The sequence below is a fragment of the Cucurbita maxima genome, unplaced genomic scaffold, assembly GCF_002738345.1.
Source record: "Cucurbita maxima cultivar Rimu unplaced genomic scaffold, Cmax_1.0 Cma_Scf00034, whole genome shotgun sequence".
Classification (NCBI taxonomy): Eukaryota; Viridiplantae; Streptophyta; class Magnoliopsida; order Cucurbitales; family Cucurbitaceae; genus Cucurbita; species Cucurbita maxima.
The window spans coordinates 506,584-533,509 of NW_019272050.1; the positions used below are offsets into that span (position 1 = coordinate 506,584).

General features: G+C 36.8%; 5 protein-coding genes across 12 annotated transcripts; all 5 read right to left on the bottom strand.

Annotated features, from left to right (window-relative positions):
• Positions 1-2,963: 2,963 nt before the first annotated feature.
• LOC111467759 (putative zinc finger protein At1g68190) lies at positions 2,964-6,182 on the bottom strand. 4 transcript variants are annotated; one of them, XM_023112808.1, is made up of 7 exons: positions 5,905-6,182; positions 5,714-5,777; positions 4,874-5,429; positions 4,247-4,603; positions 3,936-4,163; positions 3,311-3,627; positions 2,964-3,233 (listed from the first exon to the last, which is right to left on the bottom strand). In XM_023112808.1, the coding sequence occupies exons 3-7, from the start codon at positions 5,339-5,341 to the stop codon at positions 3,116-3,118; spliced, it is 1,488 nt and encodes a 495-aa protein (XP_022968576.1). In that variant the 5' UTR covers positions 5,342-5,429; positions 5,714-5,777; positions 5,905-6,182; the 3' UTR covers positions 2,964-3,115. The 4 variants fall into 4 exon arrangements, with proteins under 4 accessions (XP_022968576.1, XP_022968574.1, XP_022968575.1 ...); XM_023112806.1 differs by having other exon boundaries at positions 5,714-6,182; XM_023112807.1 differs by lacking the exon at positions 5,714-5,777 and having other exon boundaries at positions 5,905-6,174.
• Positions 6,183-6,718: 536 nt separating this feature from the next.
• LOC111467764 lies at positions 6,719-9,809 on the bottom strand. Its single transcript, XM_023112824.1, has 6 exons — positions 9,667-9,809; positions 9,474-9,549; positions 9,224-9,291; positions 8,974-9,104; positions 7,965-8,184; positions 6,719-7,054 (listed from the first exon to the last, which is right to left on the bottom strand). Exons 1-6 carry the CDS (start codon positions 9,667-9,669, stop codon positions 6,887-6,889), a joined length of 666 nt encoding a protein of 221 aa, XP_022968592.1. The 5' UTR covers positions 9,670-9,809; the 3' UTR covers positions 6,719-6,886.
• A 1,381-nt stretch (positions 9,810-11,190) lies between these two features.
• Positions 11,191-14,642, bottom strand: LOC111467733 (amino-acid permease BAT1 homolog). Its single transcript, XM_023112759.1, has 8 exons — positions 14,276-14,642; positions 13,896-14,156; positions 13,476-13,494; positions 13,158-13,377; positions 12,902-13,083; positions 12,532-12,821; positions 12,315-12,444; positions 11,191-11,862 (listed from the first exon to the last, which is right to left on the bottom strand). The coding sequence occupies exons 1-8, from the start codon at positions 14,365-14,367 to the stop codon at positions 11,515-11,517; spliced, it is 1,542 nt and encodes a 513-aa protein (XP_022968527.1). The 5' UTR covers positions 14,368-14,642; the 3' UTR covers positions 11,191-11,514.
• Positions 14,643-15,826: 1,184 nt separating this feature from the next.
• Positions 15,827-21,167, bottom strand: LOC111467711 (lipid phosphate phosphatase 2-like). Of its 4 annotated transcripts, XM_023112718.1 has the most exons (10): positions 21,004-21,167; positions 20,692-20,785; positions 19,249-19,476; positions 19,045-19,132; positions 18,835-18,944; positions 18,613-18,706; positions 17,712-17,900; positions 17,567-17,626; positions 16,192-16,416; positions 15,827-16,074 (listed from the first exon to the last, which is right to left on the bottom strand). In XM_023112718.1, the coding sequence occupies exons 3-9, from the start codon at positions 19,462-19,464 to the stop codon at positions 16,238-16,240; spliced, it is 936 nt and encodes a 311-aa protein (XP_022968486.1). In that variant the 5' UTR covers positions 19,465-19,476; positions 20,692-20,785; positions 21,004-21,167; the 3' UTR covers positions 15,827-16,074; positions 16,192-16,237. The 4 variants fall into 4 exon arrangements, with proteins under 4 accessions (XP_022968486.1, XP_022968484.1, XP_022968485.1 ...); XM_023112716.1 differs by having other exon boundaries at positions 15,879-16,416; XM_023112717.1 differs by lacking the exon at positions 20,692-20,785 and having other exon boundaries at positions 15,879-16,416.
• Positions 21,168-22,153: 986 nt separating this feature from the next.
• On the bottom strand, positions 22,154-26,163 carry LOC111467806 (lipid phosphate phosphatase 2-like). Of its 2 annotated transcripts, none has more exons than XM_023112877.1 (8): positions 25,912-26,163; positions 25,625-25,834; positions 25,337-25,424; positions 25,116-25,225; positions 24,380-24,470; positions 23,994-24,182; positions 23,846-23,905; positions 22,154-22,543 (listed from the first exon to the last, which is right to left on the bottom strand). In XM_023112877.1, exons 1-8 carry the CDS (start codon positions 25,942-25,944, stop codon positions 22,350-22,352), a joined length of 975 nt encoding a protein of 324 aa, XP_022968645.1. In that variant the 5' UTR covers positions 25,945-26,163; the 3' UTR covers positions 22,154-22,349. The 2 variants fall into 2 exon arrangements, with proteins under 2 accessions (XP_022968645.1, XP_022968644.1); XM_023112876.1 differs by having other exon boundaries at positions 25,625-25,843; positions 25,912-26,162.
• Positions 26,164-26,926: the final 763 nt, after the last annotated feature.

A 26,926-nucleotide genomic window follows, 5' to 3' on the forward strand; every position in this document is an offset into this window, starting at 1 on the left:
TAAACTCATTATCATTTCTTAAATTATTCGATGTGGGACTTTCATCCAATATTATATATGCAACCTAGCTGATAAATGAGTCTCGACCCATTTGTTATCAATCTCCATTTCCGTGCGTGCAAATCTCAATTGGGTCATTAAACGTCTCTACGAACTTCATAACATAAATTTTCCCCCTGTTTTAGTAGTGACTCTTCAGGTTTGTAAGCTAGCTCGATTCCACAAATCTAATGAATAGGATCCTAAACATTCCGTTCCAAAATTTTAACCTATGACTTATATAAGCTTGTAACGTTTTAGTCAAATCAGCTTATATGTATATCTAGACAGACTCTTCTCGGTTGATAATGAAGGGAGGGTTTGCTACAATGATTCGAGCGGTTAGTGTCCTCTTCCTCTTCGAGAGTTGCGGATCTTTGCTGCTACATGAGTCCTAGACGTTGCGTAGCGGTTTGTTTCCCGACTTTAACTCATGTCTTAGATTTTCATTATATATATACATTAACTCCCTATTAAACTCCTAAAAATGATTAGAGAAAAGGGTTATGGAAAAATCAAACACAAAAAGCAAAAGGAGAAGGGTAAAAAAGTCAAAATCTTCACAATGGGCATGGAGAAAGGAAAAAAAAAAAGTGATAACGGTCGATGAGGCAAGAAAGACACGGCCACTTTAAAAAATTGGGACACGCCTTGTAATGACTTTACTAGTTGAAATTTACATATTTTAAAAAGTCAAACCGTTCTCACCTGATATGAAGGTCGAAAGAAAAGATTATACGAAAAAAATTTAATTCAACTTCAGTATAGTTAAGTAGATTGACGAGATTGATTGAATCTACTATTGTGACATGAGTGAAGTTCGGTTCTCCATTTTGAAGAAAGAGACCGAGACGGTTACCTACAAGATGGGTCTGTGTTATTGATACAGTTTTTCCTTTTCTTAGTATGAATCTACTCTCGTGACATGATTGAGGTTCGATCCACCAGTTTGAAGAAAGAGACGAAATTGTTTATCCACGAGATGGGTCTTTGTTACTCTTGCGACATGATTGAAGTTTGATCCACTGCTTTGAGAAAATAGATGAAACGTCCACTTGCAAAATGGGTATTTGTCTTTGAGATAGTTTTTCATTTCTTTCGACTGAATCGACTCTAGTGACCTAATTATAGTTCGATCCACCACTTAAAGAAAAAAGAGATGAGACGGTTTGTCCACAAAATGGGTTTTTGTCAGTGAGACAATTTCTCATTTCTTTCAACGATTCTGCCTACGAGTGATATGACAGACTCAAGCTCGAGTTCGATCGAGCTTTTGAAAAAACTTATTATCACTTAACAATTCAATTTCCGTCCCTATAATTATTAAAATAAAAGAAAATTGAATAAATATACTAAGTGGAGTTTTTGTAGCATGTGAAGCCTAAATATAAAGTATTATTTAAAACATAAATGCCACGTAGATTTCCCATCAATCTCAGTCGTCCATGTAAATTGTGGCTGCATCAGAGCCGTTGCTATCTCCAACATCACCAATACGTCATTCGGACGTCAAAAAAAATTATTCAATCGCAATTAATTAATCCCAGACATACCGTATTAGACAGGTAAGCAAGATTAATTTATTTTAAGAAAAGGTAGGAAATAAAAGGCGCGTGGGGAAAACGCAAATGTCGGAGAAGGGGTAAAAGTGGAAAAAAGGGGAACAATCATTGGATACTCGAGACCCCCATCAAAGGAAGAATGTGGAAAGTGGGGTGCGAAATTCCAAAAAAGGGTGTCCAATTGGTGTCCTTTAATGGCGGGAATTGGGCGCGTGAGACTCGATGCCGTATCTTGTAGCGTTTCACGCCGCACGGCGATCCGTTTCAAATCCAATCCAACGTACCAAATCTTTTCGCCGAAGTTCAAGCCCCCAAATCGGGCGGCGTACAATGCACGCGTGCACATTGGATCCCACGATTTTTCTTTATAAAAAAGTCAAATTATATAAAAAAATAAACTTAGCCACATATTTTAGATAAAGAGAATATCAGTTTGAACATCCTTATTTTTTAAATATTAAATATTTTTATAAATATCTTTTAAGTGATAATCTCTTATTAGAAAGTTAAAGGTAATTCTAATTAAGGGTCGGTTAGAAGATGAATAACTCTTAGATGGAACTTGGAATCTATGATGATCACTCTTAGATTCTAAGACGACTCACTCAGAATTAGCTTGATCAAAACTAATCCAATGTGATAAGATAAGGAACCACTACAAGGAGAGTAAGATTCAAATTACCTTGTTGATCGAATATCTCAAACCAAGAACATTGTTTGAGATTCGAATCACTTCACAAGCAAGATCGATTATGTCGAGCTTGAATGATTCTAAAGAAGAGCACAAATGCTCATTTTTACTATATTTTTCAAGTCCCTTACACATACAACATACATGGCTTTAGATAGCCTCAAAATGAAACTATTAAAGGCATTCCAAGAGTTGTAACATTCATACTTAATGATCATAATTAACTATTATGTAATTGTAACCTATAGTAAATAAAGTCTTAAAATACATAAATGAAATACAATAACTCTAAATTGTAACCCACCAAATTTTATAACAATCAAACTTCATTATTCTTCAATGTGGCATGAATTGAAACATCTTTTGATAATTTTGACAACCTTTTCTTCACATCTTCATTGAAGTATATTATATGATTGATGTTAACCACAAGCTAGTTAACATTTTGATAATTATGAATTAAAATTGATTTTAATTAAGTTTTAGAAATTAATATTTTTTTTATTAAAAATAAAAATTTGAATAAATAAAAATGTTTAGGATTGAGGTGAGTTTGGATTATTATTTAATAAAAATTATTTTGCTTGAAAATATTTAAAATCCGAACAATTAAGTTGAGCCTAAAAATGTTTTAACCAATCCAACCTAACTCAAAAAATTTGTGATTAGAATGAATTATGAAGGCTTGCCCAAAGCTTTGTTCTCTGAGCTTAGGTAAAGTGTAGCCAATCCACATTGAAAGAACTGATTCAAAAGATTAAAGTGAAGAGAGATGCCTTCTGAGGTTGAAAACGATGTACAAAAAGAAACACAAACCCGAAGCTCAATAACTTCGACTGATAGCAACGGCATTCGAGTCATATCGATCGCCTTCTTCGTATCGACCCTTTACTCGTTTCTTCACGAGAGATCTGCCCTTACGTCGAATTTGTTTCTCTTGCCTGAAAATAGCAAAGGATTCATTGTATTGTATTGGATCTTTTAAACTCATGAAATGTATGCACTTTTTGAAACTTACTGTTGAGATTGCTGATTTTCTTTGTACCCTCTTGTTGCGGCGTGGTCGTTGAGGGGCACGGACTGTTTACGCTCACGACGGTAAGGCGAGCTGCATGAAGGCTCGCCTCCAGCCCCATCAGGGCAACCAGTACTTGCAGTGTCAACACTCATCCTTGAATCAACAAACGACAAAGTTGAAAAGGAGGGTCGGATTGGACGAGCACGTTCCGTGGTTGTACTCGTGGGAGGCCTACAAGCTTCACCAGATGGATCATCACTATCTTTGTCCATAAGATCCGACGGGAAGATGCAAGATGTCGACCTACCCGAGCTTGCCTGTCATACACAGATTTATATGGATTGGCAATACAATAACAAGAAGAAGAAGCAGAAGCTAAGAGAATAAATGTGAGATCCCACGTCGGTTGGGGAGGAGAATGAAATATTCTTTATAAGGGTGTGGAAACTCTCCCGAGCAGACGCGTTTTAAAACCTTGAGGGGAAGCTCGAAAGGAAAAATCCAAAGAGGACAATTTCAGCTAGCGATGGGCTTGGACCGTTACAATAAACTAAACTAAAAAATGGAACTTGATTATTCATTTTCACGGATCTAAAGAAAAGAGAGAAATTATAACGCTCCGAACCTCCATCCCGTTTCCATGGTGATTATCCTCTTTATCGAACAACATATCCTTCTCGATGGAGGAGAATGACTCATCTTTATTATCAAACAATCCTCCCATAGGATCTTGATCACTGTTGAATATCTCGTCGAAGTTCTGGAACGTTAAATCGACTTCAGGTATGTTGAAATCATCGCGACAAACAAGCTCATCACAAACTCCAAGATCTTGCATATTCTGAGACCATAGCTGCCAAGTTTTTGAAACATGTTTGAGAAAAAAGAACATAAAATTTCAGAACCAAAATCCTTGAGTTTGTTCAACAGATATACCTGACTACTCTCAGCTGGGCTTTTACAATGCCAAAGGGATTCTCCATGGAAAGGAATCAAAATAGGGGATGACAATGGAAAATTCTCAAGCTGAGTAAACGATAACATTTTCTCCTCCTGAAGTGAACTGTCCTTTTGCGGAAGTTCGGTACCCCGGTCCTCGGAAGGGTGCAGGTGTTGATTAAGAGATCGCTCGAACTTCTCCGACGCACAAGGCCTTACAGAAAACGCGCCATCTTTTCCGTCACCAAGAATCAAAGGCGAATCGTTATTCTTCTTTATAAGCTGGAGACGACTCAAGTCTAGAATTTGTTGAAAAATGAATGAAGTGCCCTTTTCTTGACCTTTGTAAAGCATCTGCAGTAGAAACCAGAAACTAAGTCCCTCTTTCATCAAGAAAATACGGTAGAATACTCATAAAAGAATCAAAGGTCTGCAGTTCATCAATTGAACTGCACAATCACTACAGATCTAAACTGATCGATCGCCTAAACTACGTCTAATTTTAAAAACTACGACGAATTTCAACCGAAAGGACAAACCCATAATAAGAAATATACCATTACCAAACTATGAAAAAAGAGTGCTCAATGCTGTAATTTGTGTAGTTTGGGACAATGATCCAACCTTGTTTTCAGCTTCAGCATGAGGGGGATAGCTCATTCGAGCTACTCCAGCTATACGCAAACAGCTTCGTCCTGCTGTGTCGAAAGCCATAACACCGGAAGTATCAGAGCCAGAATTGGACACAAACTTATCTTTGTCAACTTCATTGACATGAAAACCCCAAAGTTGTGCAAAATCCTTGGCTGAAGGACATCCCATGTATCCTCTGATAATCTTTTTCTGGTGTTGGGACGAGGCAACATGAAGCGCTCGGTCACAGCTACGACACAAGAACATTCGATGATCTAAACACTGAAGATAAGAAGGGAAACTTCGGCATGATTCGCACAAGAGAGTCCGAAGATGTCGACTTGAAAGTGTATTAGCTGAATGAACTTTTGCATCACAGGAAAGACAAAGGTGAGCTGCATCAGGCGTACAGTAAATAATTGGCCTCAGTGCAGCACAGAATTCACAACTTCTCTCCATTGGTTCATGTTCAAAATCTCTATCAGTTCATGTCCTTACATGAACTGATCTTCTTTCGAGTCAAGCCGATCCGTCATTGAAGAGAAACCTGCCATTATTTTCAAAGATCCATATGATGTTTTGACACAAAAACACAGCTTACTCATCACAATTCAAACCAGAGAAGCCTATTTGTTGCCCATGAACTCTTAAACTAGCAGACATTCCACAAGCAATCAAAATTTAACCAGCACAAGACATCCAAGAAAGTGAGTTTTCATATACAGAAACACAACAAAAACACAACAAAAACAAGAGAAGATTCAACTCAAACACAAACAAGCAGTCAAAAAGACATTCCAAAAGGATATCAACAGCCAAGAAGAACCAAACCTCGAATCAAAACAGAAGAACAGAGCCAGCAATATTGAAAGAACAGAAACCAGCATCGACCCAGCTGAGAAATCACATCAAAGAACAAGAAAAGCAAGGAAATTCAGGACGGTGAGCATTAAAGATGGCTCAACAAAAAGGTGGGTTTCGACCCTTAAGAGTACTGTGAGAGAAAGAACTTAAAAACTTACACGGGAAAGTGCAGGGTGGGAGTCAGAGTTGGGAAAAGAACAGAAGTTGAGAGAGCTTCTGAATCTGAAGCGAAGCCTGGTTCTTACCTTTATTATCATCATAAAGATGAAGAGATAGGTCCACAGCTTGGCACTTTTGGGGAGTGACGTGGGCGAGGGAGCCGTGAAGCTTTGTCCGGAATGGAGGTGGGCACGTGGCTGCAAATGGGGACCCATAATTCTTCATGATCGACCAAGTTATCCAACTGCATGTGACCTAAGAAGATCCCTTCACCAAAGGACACACGTTAGATTATGTGATCGACAATCTTATCCCCCCAAGTTGGCATTGGATAACAGGGCTTTCGAATTACGGCTCCATAACTAAACCAAGAGGTCCCGCACACAAATAGTCATAAACATGAAGCTTTTGTTAATTTTAAAAGCTCATGACCAAATTCTCCAATATCTGTGCCGGTTTTCTAGTCCTGAAAGTGGAATTGCCTGTGCTGGTTAATCGAATCTGATTTTTGATCGGAAGCTTTCAGAGGGAAATATTGATAAACTACTGAGATTCCAGCCGAGATTTCGATTGTGGACTCGAAATTTACTCGGAAAAAGAAGTCGATAATCGAAATTTCTTTTGTAATCAAAAGGGTACAGAGAGAAATGGAAGGTTAATACAATTTTATTGTGTAATTACATGATTAAGTCACCTGTGACCGGTGGAGGGAGCAGCGGAGAGGATGATGTCGGAGGAGAGGAGAGAAGGGGAGAGGAAGAGGAGAGGGAGAGAGAGAGAGAGAGAGAGAGAGAGAGAGAGAGAGAGAACATATCTATAAAATTTCATATTCTCCATAATTTTTATTTTTCTATTGATCTCAATGTGCATACCAAGCGATTGTTACCAGACAAAGGGACCCGACAGCCTTCCATCCCAAGTCTCGCGTCCCAAAACTGGTGAATTAATCCTCAAATATACATTGAAAAGACAACTTTTCACTCAACTTGACTTGATGTTCACTTCAATCATATCATCGTCTTCCATGCCGAGGCCAACTGGGGTATCATCTGGCCCGACTTTATCCCCATCAAAGACGAAAACCAAACTCTTAGGGTCGATTTTAAGTTTGTCCGCGTACATTTTGAAAAGTCGCTCAAACTTGTCATCCTGTAAAAACATTCAAATTTTAAACATGGAACACACATTAAGAAGTGTCATTATGCTCATGTTTTGGAATGATTGTGAAGGTGAAAAAAGTGGTTACACAATAATTTCAAAATCATCTCAAACATGCTTGAAATACTAAGGGCCTATGGCGGCGCTCCCCTGCCGAAGGCAATGACAAAAGAAAGCTAATTTCAACAGCAATCTAACTGATATGATGACAGAAAATATGAAGATCAGGGAGACTCTTCTAAAGTAATTCAATCAAATAATGTCTGAACTACCATCACCAATGGAGACTTAAACACTTTCATCATAGTCTAAATGAGTATGAATCATAGAAAGTACAATAATTCAAAGAACAGAACACTAATGTAACAAAAGTAATGAATAACATCTCGGTTCAAATCTAATGATCACCCCACAATGGAGAGTTAAGCCAATCATAACGTGGAAAGGAAAGACAAAAAATCAAATTAAAGGGTACATGCGGCTCATCACTATTGACAATTATACAGTAACAAAGTCATGAACCCAGATACTAAAGGAACTACCTCTCCCAAGATGGGAATTTAAAGGACGAAGTTCAAATTTGTTCACCTTTTTTTTTTTTTAAATCAATGTTTCAAGATTAGCTGATGTATAATATGAACCATGATACGTATGTTAAGCAATCTACCATAGTTCACCAAATTCATTCATTTCCCTACATATGATTCTAAACATGCCAACCAATGCAAGGTTATTGGGCAAATTAAAGGCATCTTGAGAGTACATCAAAAACAGCTATGGCAAATCATCAAAAACAGCTATGGCAAATCATGAGGAATGTTGACAAAACAGGATGGTTGTTGTACTTGAAGAATGCAAAGTCTGAATTGTGGATAACATGGAATCATGCACAAGAACATACCACAAACAGGCGAAACTGTTGGAGCTCTTCCTTGTCACTATCTCGTACAGAAATAACAATCTTTTCTCTTTCTTTAGAAGCAATTGGAGCTTGGTCATCCACAGCAGGGTCCAGGGAGACGTGGGGCGTGGTTCCAACATCCACTTTTGCAGATTCCTCCACTTCTCGCAACAAGTTTTTAGCCGATAGAGCAACTGAGGCCAACTCTTGCTTCTTTAACCTATCAGTGCAGATTACATATGATACGCCAAGGCAAAATGGCAAGAGACATGCCATAGAATCCTATGCACAGAAAAAAATAAGGGTTTGTTTGATAGACAATCTCGATTCTGCTTCATGTTTTTCAATTCACTGAGTTTAGTGAGTGTAGGCATTTGACGTATGTGTTTTAGAAAATTGTTTCATTGTGTCCAGATTTTGAATTTCAAAGTTTAAAATGCAAAATTATATTAAAAAAGATAACTTTAAAAAATATAGTATTTCATATTATAAACTCAATTTATTTTTGTTAAATTAAAATACATATATTATAAATTGTATGATATTGTAAAATAATGATTATACAAAATTTATAAATAAAAAATCAATTAATAGTGATTTATATTCAACCTAATATTCAGTTTTGTAACTACAACTAGTTCCATATTATAGAGCACATTTTGAATTATTGTTTAAATTGGAATTCAATTTCAAAATCTGCTATCAAACATATATCTGAATACAACCCTATTTTCGCTGAATCCCTTGTTTACAAAATTCATTGCCAAGATTGCCTACTAAACAAGCCCTAAGGTTTCCATGTTGAAATATAAGTGAATTATTGTTTAAATTGGAATTCAATTTCAAAATCTGCTATCAAACATATATCTGAATACAACCCTATTTTCGCTGAATCCCTTGTTTACAAAATTCATTGCCAAGATTGCCTACTAAACAAGCCCTAAGGTTTCCATGTTGAAATATAAGTGAATTAATCAAGCAATAGATGCATGTTACTAGGTTGGAATACCTTAACTTCTTCAATGTCGAATCTTCCCCATACATGTCTTTTGCATCAACAGACACCTTCGGTGGAGGGGGCAGCCAATCTTCCTCTTTATCTTCATTTTCCACAGCTTGATTGTCCACTAAATTCGTAACCTAAATATTGATTGAAAGGAAAGAATCACATAAAACTAGCTTTACTGACTGTTCCAACGAACATTAATCCTCTGCTAACAGAAAGTTCACAATTTCACTACATGAAGGTAATTATATACCGCTGAATTTGAAATCTTCGTTCGCTTTGAAAAAGGTACACGAGACTCCTCTACGTCCGAATCCTCGTCTGATTTTAGTCCAAGCAGAAGACAAATAAAGCACCAGGTTACCAACCATGACTATGAGCACAAGGAAAATCAATTTCGAAATTTATCTCTGAAGCGATAGTTATAAAAACTTCAAACACAGTGAAATGGAAGATTCCAACTTCATGAAATTCAAATTTAACCTAAGCTTGAGAACGATTACCATCGAGACAAACAACGGAGCGAGGCTGAACGCGGCTGTAGTCGAACAAGGGCTCAAATTCCTCAGCGGAATCCGCCTGAAAATAAGAACTCAAAAGTAAGAATCACGAAGTGTGTTGGGAAAACCATGAGTAGTAGTAATGATACATAAAAGAATTCCGTGCCGATGAAATTAAAGAAAGAAGGAGACTCGCCATTGTCAAAGACCTCGAAATCTAAACTCTTCCTTTTCTTCTCCGATCAATCTTGGTCCTAGCCGGCCGGGAAATTCAAATCGACTGTCCGTTTCCCGTCGAAGCGTTACCTAACCACACCTTAATGAATTTCTCTTTTCGTATTAATGGGTCGGTCGGCTTTATATACCCAAATTGTTTTAGCGGGTTTGGGTTGACCCAGTTGGTCTGCCGCTGCCCGATTAAATGTAATAAATAGGATACAAATTAGTTTGAACAATTTTTTTTTAAAAAATTCTTACGATTTAAATATATACATATTTTTATTTTTATTTCATTCCATAATTATTTTTTAATTATTTTCTCCCACCATTATTAAAAATAAAATTCAATGTTAAAAAAAAAAATAGACCCATTTTATTTTTATTACAAACAAATTTAAATAAATAACTCGAATAAGTTGAAGGATTTCATTATTTAACAAAATCACAGCTTGGATTGAAAAAAAATGAAAACAAAAAAAAAAAATGAATTAAGTCTTGTTAGGATCGATACCCGTTATTAGCTCTGATATCAATGATTAGGATTACTCAACAACGCACACACTCGATCAAGATGAACACAAAGAACATGATAGAGAAAATATATGAGGAATATTGACTAAAGGTTTTATTATTGATGACTTATGTATGTACAACGACAATATAGAGAAGGAGAAATACGACCTAATCAGTTATATATATTGTTTTAATTTACTAAATATAGCTTTCAAATATTTAAACCCATATAATCTTCCAAATATATATCCATATCCCAACAAATCTAAAAATGTTTCAACCCAACCCATATAATCGTCCTATGCCTTGAGGTTGAGTGGAAAAGTGGGAACTTAAAAGAGAGTCCAATGGAGAATAAAGAGGCGATCGACGTCGACGTTTGACGACACACAGAGACGAGACGAGAGTAAGATGAGAACTGAGAAGTCAAACGACTACACATAGAGAGAAACTGAGAGAAGTCGAACAATGAACGATGTGATGAAATTGTGTGAGACTGCGAGTGCGAGAGCCGAGACTTCATTTCACGTACCCCATTACCCTCGAGGTCGAAGATGAACACTGCGTGAGACTGTGAGACAGTCTGCAGCGTGCAGACGTGTCAGGGGCCAATGATGATTCATGGGCTTGGGTTGCCTGGACTTGGATTTTTTTTTTTTTTTTTTTTGGTTTTCAAGTTGGGTGAGGTTGACTCAATAATTTAAATTTCGCACCCAAACTCAACCTAAACCAGATCAGGTTCCAAAAAACGAACCCAACCCAAACCCAAAATCCTTTTAAACTCAACCGAGCCCTTATAATTCAGGTTGGATTCTCGAGATAGCGGGTTAGATGTACACACTTTGGCTACTTATTTGATTAGAGAGGGGCTATTATACAATACTTTTTATTTTCTCTGGAAGTGATTCAAATTCTAACCCCCTGAGAGAATATAAATTTCCAAACGATATATTCTCAAAAAGATTTAAAACTACAATACCAGAAAAGATGATGAACAAAGTTTGAATATGTATTAAATACCAGAGTAACTATATCACAAGTTCTTTTCTATTCTTCCTAAATATTAGGAGTGTACATTCAACATCGGACAATCTGGACCAACCCAACTCGAAATATAGGAGTTGGGTTGGGTTATTTTTCCTAAACCCGAATTAACTCTGTTGGGTTCGATTTCGAATTTATAGGATAAAAACCTTGGATTGACCCGAACCAAATAAAACTTATAAATTCAAGCTCTATTGCTAATTTAAAAAAAAAAATCTTACTATTATTTATTCAAAAGAAGGGAGTACCATTTGCATAGTGTACAGTTTCAAGTTGGTATGTTAGTTACAGGCCCTTTGAACCAATGTTGAGCATTCAAGATCCAGGTAGAAATGGTAACGATCAACATGCAGCCAACTGCGACAGGAGTGTAGTTGAGAGTCTCGTTCGTAATCGGGTACTCGACAGGTAACGAAAAGAGAACCGAAATTGTAGTCACCCAAAGAACTGCTACCCAACCAACGAAGATCCCATAGCGACCCAAGTTGAAAGGTCCTGGCACAAAGGATCTCCTTGCCAAAGTCACCCTAAAAAATATGGGCAAGGCATATGCAATGTACAGACCAATTGTTGCTATAGAGACCATGGCGTTAAAGGCCACTGTGCTTCCAAGAGACTGCAATAAGTTAACAAGAAGTAAAAATATATCCTCCCCCTATGAAGGCCATTGTTTTCTATGTGGCAATTACATTCACAATTCAGACACCCTAAAATGAAAAGGTTAATTTTCATGGTGTGCTCGCAAACTCGGTATATCCATCAAGCTAACATTAAAATTTACTGAAAATGTGATATTGGAAAAATGTGATATCCCACATTGGTTGGAGAGGAGAACGAAACACCCTTTATAAGGGTGTGGAAACTTTTTCCTAGCAGACGGGTTTAAAGTCTTGAGGGGAAACCCGAAAGGAAAAGCTCAAAGAGGACAATATTCGCAAGCGGTGTGCTTGGGCCGTTACAGAAAACTATTAGGCGTGATTGCAGTATTGTAACAAGATTATGATGCAGTGAAACAAATGGAGTTAAAGGGCTAAGAGGTAGATAGTAATTCAATGCAAATGTTCGTACCGTTAATGCCATGCAAAACGATATTAAAGCGGAGAGCCAAACTGCGTTTATGGGGACCTCGTTTTGGTTCACTTTATGCCATGTCGACGAAAATGGCATCGCTCCATCTCTGGAGAATGCGTAAACCATCCTATGAAGAAAAATTATATGAAATATGAAACCGTGAGCCAAAACGCATACATTGTGTTTAAATGACGAGAACAGTTAGTCAGCTTGCCTGGAGTTACTAGTGACAGAGCTCATTCCACAGAAGAAAATCGCCATAGCTACCACACCTAAGCAAATGATTCCTCCAACTCCATTCCCAAATCTGCTCTTGAATGCTTGGTAAAATATTTCAGCAATGGCATAACCTCCAGAATCATTGTTTTTATCCAAAAGGTTCGGGATGTTGGTAACGGCAAAGGTGATGCCGACTATGTAACACCAACCAACAACAATTGATATCCCAATAGAACTAATAATTCCCCTCGGTCCGTTCTTATCTGCTTCTATCGTTTCTTCCGTCTGTAATGTTGCACGAAGACGCAAATTACATTGCAAGTTATCTAACAGTTATGCATAAATCGAGGTGGAGGAGAACATACCATATGAGCAGAAGCGTCATATCCAGTTAGGGTATATTGACTCATCAGAAGTCCCAAAACAAATATGTAAAGTTTACTGTTAATTCCTTCGCCGTTATCGGCATTGAAATGAGTGAAGACAAACTCGGGGCTGGCCCTTTCCGTTGCCACCAAGGGAACGAGAAATGTAAGAAGAAAAACACCTAAGAATTCGACATCCTGTTAGAAATGTAAGCTCATGAAGAGCTCAAAGAAAGAGAAACTTGAACCTTCATACCTAAAAAGTTCCATGCTGCAGCAAACTGTCCAAAGAAAGACAACCATGAAATGGGCAGGCTGTTCATGATAGCATGTACCAACAAAATTCCACCATGGAAAATAATCACTACATATTTAGATGCCTCATATCCTCCATTGTTTATACCCCCTGTGCTAAGCAGAACTATCACTTGAATTAGCTGAGCAAGTGAATAATCAATACTTGTTGTGACAGCCCACTGCATACAGATCACTTCCACGAGTTAGAGATTATTAAACGAAAAGCTTAACCTGGTTATAAGAATTTGAACTTTGAGCATAAGATCTTTAGAAGAACCTGTCCAACAATGTTAAACCTGTGCAAAGATTAAAGTTGTTTGCAAGAAATCAGAACATGTTAAGATGGAATGGAATACACAAATGAAAGGAAAATAACGTAATTGGAGTTTCTCGAGACGAGCAATAACGAACAATAACGAACAAGAAAATCCTGTTCCTAAGCTCCATAAAACTTCAAAAGATTTAAAGAACAAGCAAGGAGCAGGGGGGAAATGTTCTTCAAATTATTCCACCATGTACATATTTTCATTTGATCAAATAGAAAGCTTTGAAACTTGTTAAATCCAAATCTTGTGCAACTCTCAAACAAATCTACCAATACCAAGGACTAAGAAATGGTAGATAATTGATCCATAACTGATATTATGTTATAATTTGAGCATCCAGTGACCTGAAAAGAAGAAGAAAAAATGATTACCAGCCAGTCATCCAAGAGGCAAAAGGAGCCCAACTTGGACCAGCAAGCTTGGCACTCCAATAGTAGAGACCTCCAGAAGTAGGATACGAAGAACAGATCTCAGCCATGGACAATCCAACACACATGGTGAAAACACCAGCAATCAACCATCCATAAACCAACGAAACAGGGCCACCAAAATTCAGCCCATTATTGTAAAGAGTAGTAATACCAGTGAGCACCGAGATAATCGAAAACGAAAACGCAAAATTAGAAAAGACCCTGCAATTAAAGCAACGATTGAAGCGATTCAGATTCATAACGCACAAACAGCAAAAACATCACAATCACAAGAAACACAAACTAAACCAAAATAAAGGAGAAATGTTCATGAAATTTACGAGAGATCGCGCTTGAGTTCTTGCTTGTATCCAAGCTCATTAAGACGAGAATGGCCAGTATCAAGCAAAACCTCGCCGTTTGAAGCCAGCATAGCAGAAAGAACTCGGAAAAAGAGAGACGGAAAGTCGATCAATCAAATGACTTCTCCCACTTCAAGCTTACTCGTTGAATCTGATGAAGAACAAGATTCGATTTCAATGGGAAAAAGATTCCTCGGTAAACGAAAGCCGCTGAAATCGAATCCCCCATTAATGGGACGAGTGGAAGATATAAATTGAATTCGTGACGAAAAATTGCATGCTCTGGGTCAGCCCATTGACAGTTCTTCCCCTTTTTTTGAGCGTTAAAAGCCAACTCATTGATTGTTAATATTTATAAATTATAGCCATTCAATTTCGATGCCTTTTTATTATTGTCATTATTTTGGATGAAAATGGGAATCTTTTTTATTTTCTGTTTTTTTTAAATTACTTTTATGGGACTTTTTTAGTTATAATGTTAAAAGAAAGGATTTAAATAAAATTTATTCTACACGAGCATACAAGGAAGGTAGTTTTGGTTCATTCAACTACATTACCACCGATCAACCGGTCTAGCCTCTTCGGGACCAAAATAGAAAAATAATAAATTCAAAATTGTAACCGCCCAAGCACACCGCTAGCCCTTTCGGGCTCCTTTAAAACGTGTCTGTTAGGGGAAGGTTGTCACACCCTATAAAACATGTTTTGTTCTCTTCCCCAACTAACTGGGGCATCAGTGGAATCCCGAAAGGAAAACCCCAAAGAAAACAAGATCTAGCGGCGTGCTCGGACAAAAAAATATTTTAATGGGTAGCTAACTTTTCTCTTATTTTAATTTGTTTATACATTTTTTTTTATTTTGTGTGTAAATTTTTAAATAATTTTAATAAAATAGTTTTTTTGGGTTGAAAAAGTGTATTTATGTCTATATTATTATTTCAGAAAATGTCTTAAAAATGCGAAAATATCTCTCATGTCTTTTTTCAAATGTTATAATGTGCTGCTCATGGATTGGTCGGTTTTGTCGTTTTAGACCCCACTTAATATTTTCAATTTCACACTCAATAAAATAAATAAATAATATTTTTAATATTTTTAAAATTTTCAGTTTTTTAAAGTTTTTAAATTTAACTTGGTCTTTAAAATTTAATTTAATTTATAATTTTAGATATTTTGAAATATAAGAAATAAAATTATATAAAAAAGGTTGGGTAATAAATGATTACACGTTAATATTAATTATATCAATTTAAACCAAATTACTAATAATTTACAAACTAAATTTGACAGAAGATTTAAATGAATGTTGTGAGATCACACGATAGTGGAGAGAAGAACGAAACATTCCTTATAATGATTAGAAACCTCTCCTTAGTAGACACGTTTCAATCATAAAGCTGATAGAGGCAGAACAAATATTAGCGTTATAAATATATTTATAAAGGTATAAATTAATTTTCTCGGACTCGGGAACTATTTGCAATAAAAGATCTTGAATTAAGAAAGACAGATTGTCACAAGAAACAAACATTATTAATCAATAAATTTTGCTTAATCTAATTCAAACCCACAAACCAAAAAACCAGTAAAACGTCTGTTCTTCCACCTCCTATAAAGGGGTCATAACACATCTACTTGTCAATGTGAAACCACATATGAACGCATGCAAGTCAGCATAGATACGTACAAGGCACGAAATGAATTGAATTCTAGAGCAAGTTGTCATCAAAACAATCCCACACTTCAAAACAGACATCTCAGATAAGCAATCTTCACAACTAGAGAGTAAATGAGAAAAAGAATCAAAGAATATAAATATAGAAAGCGATCATATCTTCATTTCAAGCAGATCTAGGAGAGTGTTTAGGTTCAGAAGACTAACACATCATCCCTACCTATGTACCCAATCAGAGCTCCAGATCAGATTCTTGTGCCAGACCCTTATCTGTTCAGCATGGGGCTCGAGTCCTGTGTATCGAATCTCATTTCATGCTGAGGTTGAATGTACACACTTTCAATTTCTGATGGTAGTGCATGAATGTTATTGGCATTGGGCGATGATGCTTGAACTTCGTTGCGAGACTCGGCTAACATCTGAAAGTATGCATGAGGTCCCCAACCTGTAGATAAGGTGTAAAAGTTCGAAAACGTCAGTTCGAGAACGCTATGAATGCTCAAGAATCAGGACCACTTGCATATATGACATTTGTGTAACATTTTGTTTCGGCTGAACAGAAAATAGTATGGTTCTAGTGAAGGAAGTGGGCAAAGCTTAGGATCCAGCTTGAGAAGTATTAAAGTTGACTTTAAAGATCAGGTCAAGGGAAAGTCATCTACTGAATCATTAGAGCAATAATTGATTACAATAGAATGGGAAGGTCAGAGGAGCAACTTTTCATGTTCATATGGACGTGGACAGCAAATCAGAATACATCGGAAAAGTAAAACTAGCTGCAACCAATGAAAGAAAGAAAGTAGACAAATCCTGTCTTGTTTGTATGCGCACATGTATACAGATAAGTATCATTTTTAATTCATTTATCTTAACAACTGTCTTAGATGACTTCTTCTAGTCTAACAACATAAAAATCAACGATCGGATCTCACCAATTGGGGAGTAGAACAAAGCATTTTTTATAAGGGTGTGGAAACCTCTACCTAGTGGACACGTTTTAACACCTTTAGAGAGAATCCGGAAGAGAAAGCCCAAAGAGGACAGTATCTGCTAACGATGGGCTTAGGCTGTTACAAATGGTATCAGAGACAGACATGGGGGGTGTGCCAGCGAGGACACTGGACCTCGAAGGGGGTGGATTGTAAGATCTCACATTGGTTGGGGAGGAGAACAAAGAATTCTTTATAATGGTGTGGAGACCTCTCCCTAATGGACGCGTTTTAAAACCTTGAGGGGAAGCCCGAAAATGAAAGCCCAAAAAAAGACAATATTTGCGGTGGACTTGGACTCTTACATATTAGGACTCGGAAAATGAAATCTGAGATGATTAATGAGGCCCAGAATTTAACCAATCAATTTTTCTATTAACAAGGTTCTAAAGTTTAAAAACAGAGAAGAAGAAAAACTACTTTTGACCAGGCCAGATGGATCTCAATGCACGGTCAAAGATTCAAAAGTAGGACTAACATGGAAGAAATGTTAAAAGATTGGTTCTCGTGTAAAAGAAATAATAAATTTACCATGGACAAATCATTGCTTAACATAAAAGTAGAATGCACAACTTTCAAGGAAACTAATGATATTGTGGGCCATACCATCAATGTGATAAGGTGCTGGAAAGAATTGCAGATAACAGAAGGAAGCAATTGTCAGCCCTGCACAGAAGGTTCGGATAAGACATGAGAAAAAAAAAATCATATGAAAGTAAGAGCAAATGAATAAGGTATTGGATTAACTGACCAAGAAGACCCCCGGCAAAAACGTCTTGCCAGTGATGCCAATAGTCATCAACTCGAGTAACACCAACAAGAGCTGCAACAAGCAGGGGTAGGAAGACAATACAGAGTTTTGCAATATGGCCCCTTTGGTCAAATGCTCTTATTTTCCCAGACAAATACCAAGCAAGAAATCCAAGGCCCGCAAAAGACCCTGCATATAGACAGCTTCCCTTGTTAATAAGCTTAAAAGAAGCACAAGTGAGAGAAAATAAACTGAAATGGAGAAAAAAAAAACAAAGGTAATACATGTCACAAATAAGCATTTGTATGCATTAACCCACAACATGAACTAATGAACTAATAACCAATACTAGCACAAAAGCTTATTTATTGTTCTTGTTAGCAATCACGACTCTTCACAATAGTATGATATTGTCTACTTTGAGCGTATGCTCTCATGGCTTGGCTTTGGATTTCCCCAAAAGGCCTCACACCAATGGGATACATTCCTTGCTTGTAAATCCATGATCATTCTCTAAATTAACCAATGTGAGACTCTCTCCCAACAATCCTCAACAGTCCCCACAAAATATGATATGACGTTACGGTGAAAAACTCTAAGCCTTAACAGCTTTTGCTTGAATATTATAATTTCTTAATCTTTATCAATGGCTTAACTTCAAACCATTAAAAAAGGATACAGAGTATCAAGTCTTTGTACATTAGGAATGACATCGTCAATATGCGACTGGATTGGTAATTTAAGAAAGATAAAAGCCTAATGTTATGCAATCATCTACCAGAGTATAGGATTTTTTACTGCTATTCAATCAATCTGTGAGTGCACATGTAATGATTACAAAATAGTAAAAATAGACAGTCACAATCAAATAACATAATTCAGAAGAACACATCTTTCTTACAGGAAGTATGCCCACTCGGGAAACTTTTATATCCTTCTTTAATAACATTCTTATCTCCTGTGCATAAAACACCAGTTGTGATTTTATCAAATACCTGCACATAACGAGTACTAATCTTATAATGAGTATCAATAATAATAATATAAAAAAAGATAGGAGCATAGGAGCACGAAAGATGTTTGCATATGAACAAATATGAAAAAAATTTGAAAAAGAACAAACCCCTTTGCCATCAGGGAAACAGCGCCAGAAGAAGTCTGGACGTGGCCGACCAACAGCATCCTTGATAGCATCAGTCATTACTCCAGATATTAAAACAGCAAACAGAAGTCCTGAACAAACATGATCAATCATTAAATGTTATGCTTGGCAAGATTATCCGGAATTACAAGGATCTCCAATTATTATAAAATGAGAGAAGGAGAGAGATACCCAATATGGCATGGTGGAGATCATAGACATCCTTTCTAATGAAATAGTAGATAATAAATACAACAAAGGGCATCAATATCGCAATTATCTGTTACAGAAAAAAAGAAAAAAAGTCTTATTTCTTTTACTTTCCACAATAATGTCAGAAAAATAAACTACCATGGAATTCACTATAACACAAATAAATGAAAGTTTCAAACATACTGGAACTGCCCAAAGGGGAACAGTATTATCTTGTAGTGGAAATTTCAGGTCTGTCATCATCTCCTGTCCAACAAAGTGATGAAATGGCTCTATAACGTTTAACACAACCTCTATCACAATAAGGAGCAAAAGGATCAACCAATCTTGAACGTGGATTCTTAATAATCGAGCTCCATGGGATCTCACAGTATGAGTACCCAATTGAATTTCTGGCATTTTGTCTGTGAACTGATAACACGAGGAGAAGAACCCGATTGGTTAAGAAAACATATTGATGTAATTTAAGCACAATCAATAAGAAAGAATCACGTGTGCAAATGACTTGGGATACATTAAATGGGTGTTCTCATGTACGCAAAAAGAAAATTATGAACAGAAGTGGAGTCATAACTAGCAAACGCTAGCAGATATGGTCCTCTTTGGGCTTTCCCTTCTTTAGATACGCTATCCCTTCCGGCTATGGTATGGGGGAAGGGAAGTGAGATCTACATATTTCTTTGATATTTGATGAGTGGCCGTACTATGATCACTCGGGCGACATGGCCCCACACGCTACACACAAGAATGAATTGTTATGCGGTCGGTAAACTCTTTTTGCAGGCAGCCTATCAAATCATCTCACGTATTTGTTCATATCTCGTTCCGTGTCATGTACATGTCTTCGGTCTTTCATTTTGATGTTCCTGCTCGTGCCCGGAGAGAGAATGGGCAACGACTCCCCTTCTCCCCGTTCTACTGTCCAAAACATGCTGGCAGTTCGAAGTTCTGAGGTTGGTTCAGATAGGAGCAGACCCAATCGACTGAATCTTTCCCTTTCGAGTTTCCACACCCTCATAAAGGATCCACCCTCCTTCGTGGCCCAGCGTCCTCGCTGGCATGGTGTCCACCCCCTTCAAGGTTAAACCTCTTCGCTGACACATTACCTGATGTCTGGCTCTGATACCATTTGTAATAGCCCAAGCCCAAGCTCACCGCTAACCGATATTGTCTTCTTTGAGTTTTCCCTTTCGGGCTTCCCCTCAAGGTTTCTAAAACACGTCTATTAGAGAGAAGTTTCCACACCCTTATAAAAGATGCTTCGTTCTCCTCCCTAACCAATGTGGGATCTTAGAATAACCAAAAAATCTATCATGAATCCCACATAAGAAATTTTCCAAAGTAAAAATGACAAAAAAAACTCTCCACTAGAACCCTAATAGTGACTATTCACACTAAATAGAACATGGATAAAAAAGCAAGCACTACTACCGTGAGATTACTGTGGTTGTAAAACAGGCGCTTTGTAAGAAGAAAATCGGCCAAGAAATCTTCAAATTGAAATTCATTTAGCCAGACGCGCACACACACAAACACACAACAAGTTGAACGTAGATTCCAATAACCATTCAAACTCAAAACCAAGCCTCCCTAACTCATCTCAACTCTAGACTTGCTAAAACGAACCAAATCACCTGATTCAATCCAGAATAGTCCAAAACAACTTCAAATTACCGCATAAAAGTGGAAGAGAAAGACAATAAAAGAAACACCCAACAATCAGCAAGGAACAAGAAACACAACACTTCATCGTGGAGTAATAAAGCAGAAAACGAGAAGAACAACTGAAAATAGTGAGTAATTCAGCGAATCAACTAGTTCGGACAGAGTTAACCGCATTTCATTCCGTTTCATCGAAGAACAAACACATTTCCAGTTCCAAAGAACGAACCGGCAGAGTAACAGAGAATGAAAAATGGTGGAGAAGAGAGAAATTACCAGTGGATTCAAGTTCGAAGGAAGATGAAGAACGGAGAGGGAAAGCAAAAGGCAGGGAGAGAAGACGATGAACCAAATCCCGTCTGGAATTTGAATACAAAACCGCGTCGCGCTAAAGACGGGTGGGAACTCCGACCGTGGTAAAGAGTTGCCTTTGCTGAACCCAAATCCAAAACCAACCATTTTTTTAAAATTAAAATAATTAAATAATTCAAAATTCATTTTCTATATTAATTAAATTCTTCTCCGTGTTTTTTAAGGGTTTACGGTTTAGGATTATTCTCGACTCACTCGTTATGATTACTATACTCATAAAGCTCGATATACTGTTTCTGTCTTCCATTGTCGGGATTGAACAGTTTCTTTTTGTTACCTTATTTGAATCGAAGATCTCGGTTTTTTATCACTCGTTACCATCACGGTAAATTACTGTTCGAACCTTCAAAGTTGATAGGACAGTAATGGTCGATGATCGTGAGTCGGTAAAATTCTCATAAATTTTATAAACTTTTTCAAAATTAGTTTTTAATGATTTAAAGGGAAAATTACTTTTCAAAAAGAGCTTTATTCAAAGTCTCCATAGTATTCCTTGCTTGGTCTTGTTTTGTGTCTTTTTTTTTTTTTTTTTTTTTTAATTTTTTATTGCAATTATTTGCTTTATAGAAAAAGACAAGGGAATGTTTGGTTTCTTGTTTTGTTACTTTATGTTTTTTAATGTGATTTATCTAAAAAAAATTAATTTATGTTTTCGTGCTTAAAATTTAAATATTTTTTTCCTTTTTACTCCTCGACCCTTATAATATATTTTTATATCAAATATACCCTTTTCGTTTTGAGTGTCGAAATTGATCGAGAAGAGGTTTACGTGACATAATAGTTAGTGAGTTGACAAAAACGCTTAGTAAAGAAATTAAGTTATCGAACACACTAAAATAAACTATCATTCTTATTCATCACGCTAAGAAAATCAAGTGTCTCTAAAACTAAACGGTTTTTTTTTTCAAACGGGTTCGGGTAATCTAAATATTTTCAATTCAACCCCTTATATTTTAATTTTTTTTAACTATAGGTCCTTCCGTTATAGCGTTAGAATTGCCTTAAGACAAATATACATGACAATTAACGAGTTTACAAAAATTCAGGTCATGGATTAAACCATTCAATTTCTCTTTTGGTGGTCTAGCTCCTTTTTCGTAATTTTACTGAAGAGGGTATACATGATAAATTTTGAAACTACGAGGGACTAAATTAAATGTTTTTTTCTTTAAATACCCGAACGTTAGAAATTAAACCGTACGAAAAGGAGAAAAGGCCGTAAATATACAATAAAGAACAGACAAACAAGATCATCTAGCTCCCATTTCCATTTGGTCGTACGTTTGATTGTGCAAAGGTGTTCGAACAAAATATGTGTCGCCATTTGGTGTTGTTTGTTCTTCTTCCATAGGCACATCATCAACAATGGCTGCAGATCGAGCTGTTGCATTAGCCCTTGCATGGTGCTCTTCATGTGCTTTGAAGTATGCATATGGACCCCATCCTAAGACAAACACAATCATTTTAGTCTCTATTTTTCAATTTAGTCCTTGTTGTTTGAAACGTTTTAGTTTGGTCCTTTACGTTGTAACGCTTTTCAGTTACGCCCTTTATTGGTGGTGCGTGTTAAATTTGGTAAGTGACGATGGTAAACTTAACAACGGATGCATTGTTGAGGATTGTCAGGAGAGGAGTCTCACATCGGCTAATTAAAGGGTCGATCATGGGTTTATAAGTAATACATCTTCGTTGGTACGAGACCTTTTGGAGAAACCAAAAGCAAAACTACGAGAGCTTTTGCTTAAAGTGGACAATTTCATACTATTGTAGAGGTTTGTGATTTCTAACATGGTATCAGAGATATGTCCTTAACTTAAACATGTCAATAGAATCCTCAACTGTTGAACAAAAAAGTTGTGGGCGTCGAAGGTGAAGTCAAAAGTGACTCAAGTGTCGAACAAATGGTGTATTTTGTTCGAGGGCTCTAGAGAAGGAGTCGAGTCTTGATTAAGGAGAGATTGTTTGAGGGCTCCATAGGTCTCAAGGGAGGCTCTATGGTGTACTTTTGTTTGAGAGAAAGAGTTGAGTCTCAATTAAGGGGAGGCTATTCGAGGACTCCATACGCCTCAGTAGAGACTCTATGGTGTACTTTGTTTGAAGGCTCTAGAGAAAGAGTCGAGTCTCGATTAAGGGGAGGTTGTTCGAGGGCTCCACAGGCCTTAGGGGGGAGGCTCTAGGTATACTTTGTTCGAGGACTCCAGAGAAGAAGTCAAGTCTCAATTAAGGGGAAGCTATTCGAGGGCTCCATAGGCCTCACGGGAGGCTCTATGGTGTACTTTGTTCGAGACTCCAGAGAAGGAGTCGAATCTCAATTAAGGGGAGGCTATTTGAGGGCTCCACATGTCTCAAGGGAGGTTCTATGGTATACCTTGTTCGAGGCTCCAGAGAAGGAGTCAAGTCTCGATTAAGAGGAGGCTGTTTGAGAGCTCCATAGGCCTCTGGAGAAGCTCTACAGTGTACTTAGTTCAATAGGAGAATTGTTGGGAGATGAGTCATACGTCGGCTAATTAAGGGTACATGAAACCTTTTGGAGAAACTAAAAGTAAAGCCACGAGAGCTTAAGCTCAGAGTGGGCAATATATACCATTGTGGAGAGTCGTAGTTCTCGAGCTAACAATTAAAAAACCTTAAGTCTCTTGAATGGCTACCGCAAGCTCAATAAATTTATACCGCGCAAGTTATTCCGGGTCAAGGGCATAATTGAAAAAAAGATAGACAATAAGGACTAAATTGAAAAAGCACATACCATTGCCACTATAGGGAGGTGGGAAGAACTGAAGGTAGCAAAGTCCTGAAACGACCAATCCTGTCATAAAAAAACAGAGCAAAAACAATCATTAAAACACATGAACTCATCGTTGTCAGTCTAAATCAGCTCATTGTTTAGCAGAAACCTATAATAGCTCCAGCAAAGACATCTTGCCAATGGTGCCAATAATCATCCACTCTAGAAACTCCCACAAGTGCAGCACCAAGCAAAAGGAGAAACACCAGGCAAAGTTTTGCTACATGACCTCTCCCATCAAATGCTTGGATTTTTCCTGATATGTAAAAGGCTAGAAATCCTAAGCCGGCAAACGACCCTGCGAAAAAGAGGTCATAAACGGTTAAAAGTTGTCAATCCGAGCATAGCTTAGATCGTTGATGCATTATAACATCGATTGTGCAGCTAGAGATTTGAACCTCTACGAGCCCTTGTTAAGCTAAAAAAGAAAGAAAATGTGATTTGGTCGTTCAATATAACGGATATTAGAAGGTAGTAGATGCAAGATTTGCCTACATGAAGTATGGCCACTTGGGAAACTCTTGTGTCCTTCCCTTATTTCACTCTCTTTCCCGTGACATATCACATTTCCCGTTCCGTCGTATGCCTGAAATGAAAACGTCTTTCGTAAAAAAGAATTACTCGAGGAGGCCACTACAATATGGTTAGCAATTTTACACTATTGGAAATATGAGACAGATAAACTATAAAAGTAGTTCAAATCTATATCCTGATGATTATTAAGAAACACATCAACTTTCGAGTCTACCAATAGTTATTCGGTAGCTTAATTGACATTGTAATAGTCCAAGCCCATCGCTAGCAGATATTGTTCGCTTTGATCCGTTACATATTATCGTCAATCTCACCGGTTTTAAAATGCGTATGTTAGGAAGATGTGTATGTTAGGGAGAGGTTTCCACACCTTTATAAGGAATGACTTTGTTCCCCTCTCCAATTGATGCGGGATCTTACAATCCACCCCCTTGGGGCACATCCCAGTGTCTAACTCTGATACCATTTGTAACAGTCCAAACCCGCCGCTAGCAGATATTGTCTGTTTTGGCTTGTTACGTATCTTCATCAATCTCACAGTTATAAAATGCGTCTCTTAATGAGGGATTTCCACACCCTTGTAAGGAATACTTCGTTCGCCTCTTCAACCAGTGTGGGATCTCACAAACACATTTTACTCTCCAACCAGTGTGGGATCTTACAAACACATTTTATAGTCAAAATAGTTGTACAGTACCTCTATTCCATCGGGGAAGCAACGCCAAAAGAAGTTCGGTCGAGGTCGACCAACGCCATTCTTAATAGCATCAGTGATAATAGCAGTGATCAACACCGAAAACAAGAGTCCTACTCACAACAACAAACAAACAAACAAACAAACACGAAACCATCAATAAAACACGACTCAAATCGTAATCTTTTTCACACGAAACTCGTCTTTATAACAAACAAAAGTACCTAAAACGGCATGATGCAAATCATAGACGTCTCGCCGCCGTATATAAACGATCAAGAATATCAAAACAGGCAGTATAACAGCATACAACTGACAAACAAACACTGTTAAGCATTGCACTGAAGTTTGAGTAGCTCAATCATCAATTCTAATTTTTTTTGTTCAAGAACACAAAGGATTCATCAAAGCCATAACCAAATCGATACCGAAAAACTCGAAAAACCGACAAAAGGGTTGTTTCTAATGCCATAGAAGGCATCAAATTGTGGAAGCAAAATCAAAGAACTTACAGGGACAGACCAGACAGGAACAGTATTATCCTTAAAAGGAAACCTAAGATCTGTCATCATGTCCTTCCCGACATAGCGATAAAACGGATGAACAGAGACCAAAATCACTTCAAGCACGACAAGAATCAGCAGAATCAGCCAATCAAGCAAATGATGCTTAGCAACATTGGCTCCATGGGATCTTATGGTATGGGCTGGAGGATCCACACCCTGAAAACGCTACAAAAATGAAGGATCGTTATGCAAATATCAGATAGTTTAGGGCCATTTTTGAAGTTTTTACAAACCTGAAATCCACTTGAGGAAGAGAAGCAAGCCATTGATGAACAGAAAATGATTCTCTGAACAAATCGTGGGTTTATTTGGTCGGAAAGCGTTGACCAGACATAAAGAAAGAGTTTACCTACGAATAAAATGAAATGGGTCGCTCAGACTTGGTCCAAAAAATGGTTTTTTTCCTTCTTGTTCGGAAGAAACAGAGAAGGCGGTGGTTGAGGACGATACGACGGCGTTTCATTTGGAATAACGGCGATTAACCGTAGGGCGATTTATAAAAGGTCGAAGCTTTTTTGGTAATCGGGAGATTTTTGTTCCAGCGGGGAATTTGAAGTGTTAAAAGTCGTTGACTTTTTAAACTCGTTTTTTCAACGATTGGATTTAAAATATTTTTATGTTGTTGACCAATAAAATGGTAATATTTTAAAAGTTTTATGTTTTTTTTTTTAATATTTTGTTTATGGGATGGATTTCACATTTATATTTTTAACCAAATTCCAAAAATAAAAAATTATTATTTTTAGTTTTTTTAAATTTAGCTTGGATTTTTTTAAAAAAAATAGATATTAAAATGTGAATTTTAAAAATCAAAAATTAATATGTTCGGTAATCATTTAATTTTTTATTTTACAATTATATATTATCTACAACTTTTTAAAAAATTAACCCAAAATTTTAAAACTAAAATATATATTTTTTTTACATTTGACTAAAAATTTAAATCTAAAAAAAATTTGAGAACCATCCTAAATTATCACAAGTTAAAAAAAATATATATATAATTATTAAATTAAACTTTAATTTTTTTTTTTAGTTCTGGCACATATCCGTTGAACTATACTCATATTAACGGTGTGCAGGTATATATGGAAGCATAAATATGGCTTATATAATCCTCCAAATTTCAAAATTTCTCTCATATCATAAAAATAAATTTATTTAAAATTATATATATATATATATATATATATATATATATATATATATATATATATATATATATATATATATATATATATATATATA

Excerpts from the sequence above, each read along its gene's own strand:
- LOC111467759 (XM_023112808.1), bottom strand. The coding sequence starts at position 5,341 with ATGGAGAGAAGTTGTGAATTCTGTGCTGCACTGAGGCCAATTATTTAC. Across the intron at positions 4,604-4,873 it reads ATGCTGAAGCTGAAAACAAG|ATGCTTTACAAAGGTCAAGA; the intron begins GTTGGATCATTG and ends TTTCTACTGCAG. Across the intron at positions 3,234-3,310 it reads GAAAATCAGCAATCTCAACA|GCAAGAGAAACAAATTCGAC; the intron begins GTAAGTTTCAAA and ends TGCTATTTTCAG.
- LOC111467764 (XM_023112824.1), bottom strand. Across the intron at positions 9,292-9,473 it reads CTCCGTTGTTTGTCTCGATG|ACGAGGATTCGGACGTAGAG; the intron begins GTAATCGTTCTC and ends GACTAAAATCAG. Across the intron at positions 9,105-9,223 it reads CGAAGATTTCAAATTCAGCG|GTTACGAATTTAGTGGACAA; the intron begins GTATATAATTAC and ends ATCAATATTTAG.
- LOC111467733 (XM_023112759.1), bottom strand. The coding sequence starts at position 14,367 with ATGCTGGCTTCAAACGGCGAGGTTTTGCTTGATACTGGCCATTCTCGT. Across the intron at positions 14,157-14,275 it reads GAACTCAAGCGCGATCTCTC|GGTCTTTTCTAATTTTGCGT; the intron begins GTAAATTTCATG and ends CTTTAATTGCAG. Across the intron at positions 11,863-12,314 it reads CGTTTTGCATGGCATTAACG|TCTCTTGGAAGCACAGTGGC; the intron begins GTACGAACATTT and ends AACTTATTGCAG.
- LOC111467711 (XM_023112718.1), bottom strand. The coding sequence starts at position 19,464 with ATGCCAGAAATTCAATTGGGTACTCATACTGTGAGATCCCATGGAGCT. Across the intron at positions 18,707-18,834 it reads GTTTCCCTGATGGCAAAGGG|GTATTTGATAAAATCACAAC; the intron begins GTTTGTTCTTTT and ends CGTTATGTGCAG. Across the intron at positions 17,901-18,612 it reads CCCGAGTGGGCATACTTCCT|GGTCTTTTGCGGGCCTTGGA; the intron begins GTAAGAAAGATG and ends GTCTATATGCAG.
- LOC111467806 (XM_023112876.1), bottom strand. The coding sequence starts at position 25,944 with ATGGCTTGCTTCTCTTCCTCAAGTGGATTTCAG. Across the intron at positions 25,226-25,336 it reads TTTGCATCATGCCGTTTTAG|GACTCTTGTTTTCGGTGTTG; the intron begins GTACTTTTGTTT and ends TGTTGTGAGTAG. Across the intron at positions 22,544-23,845 it reads ACCTCCCTATAGTGGCAATG|GATGGGGTCCATATGCATAC; the intron begins GTATGTGCTTTT and ends TGTTTGTCTTAG.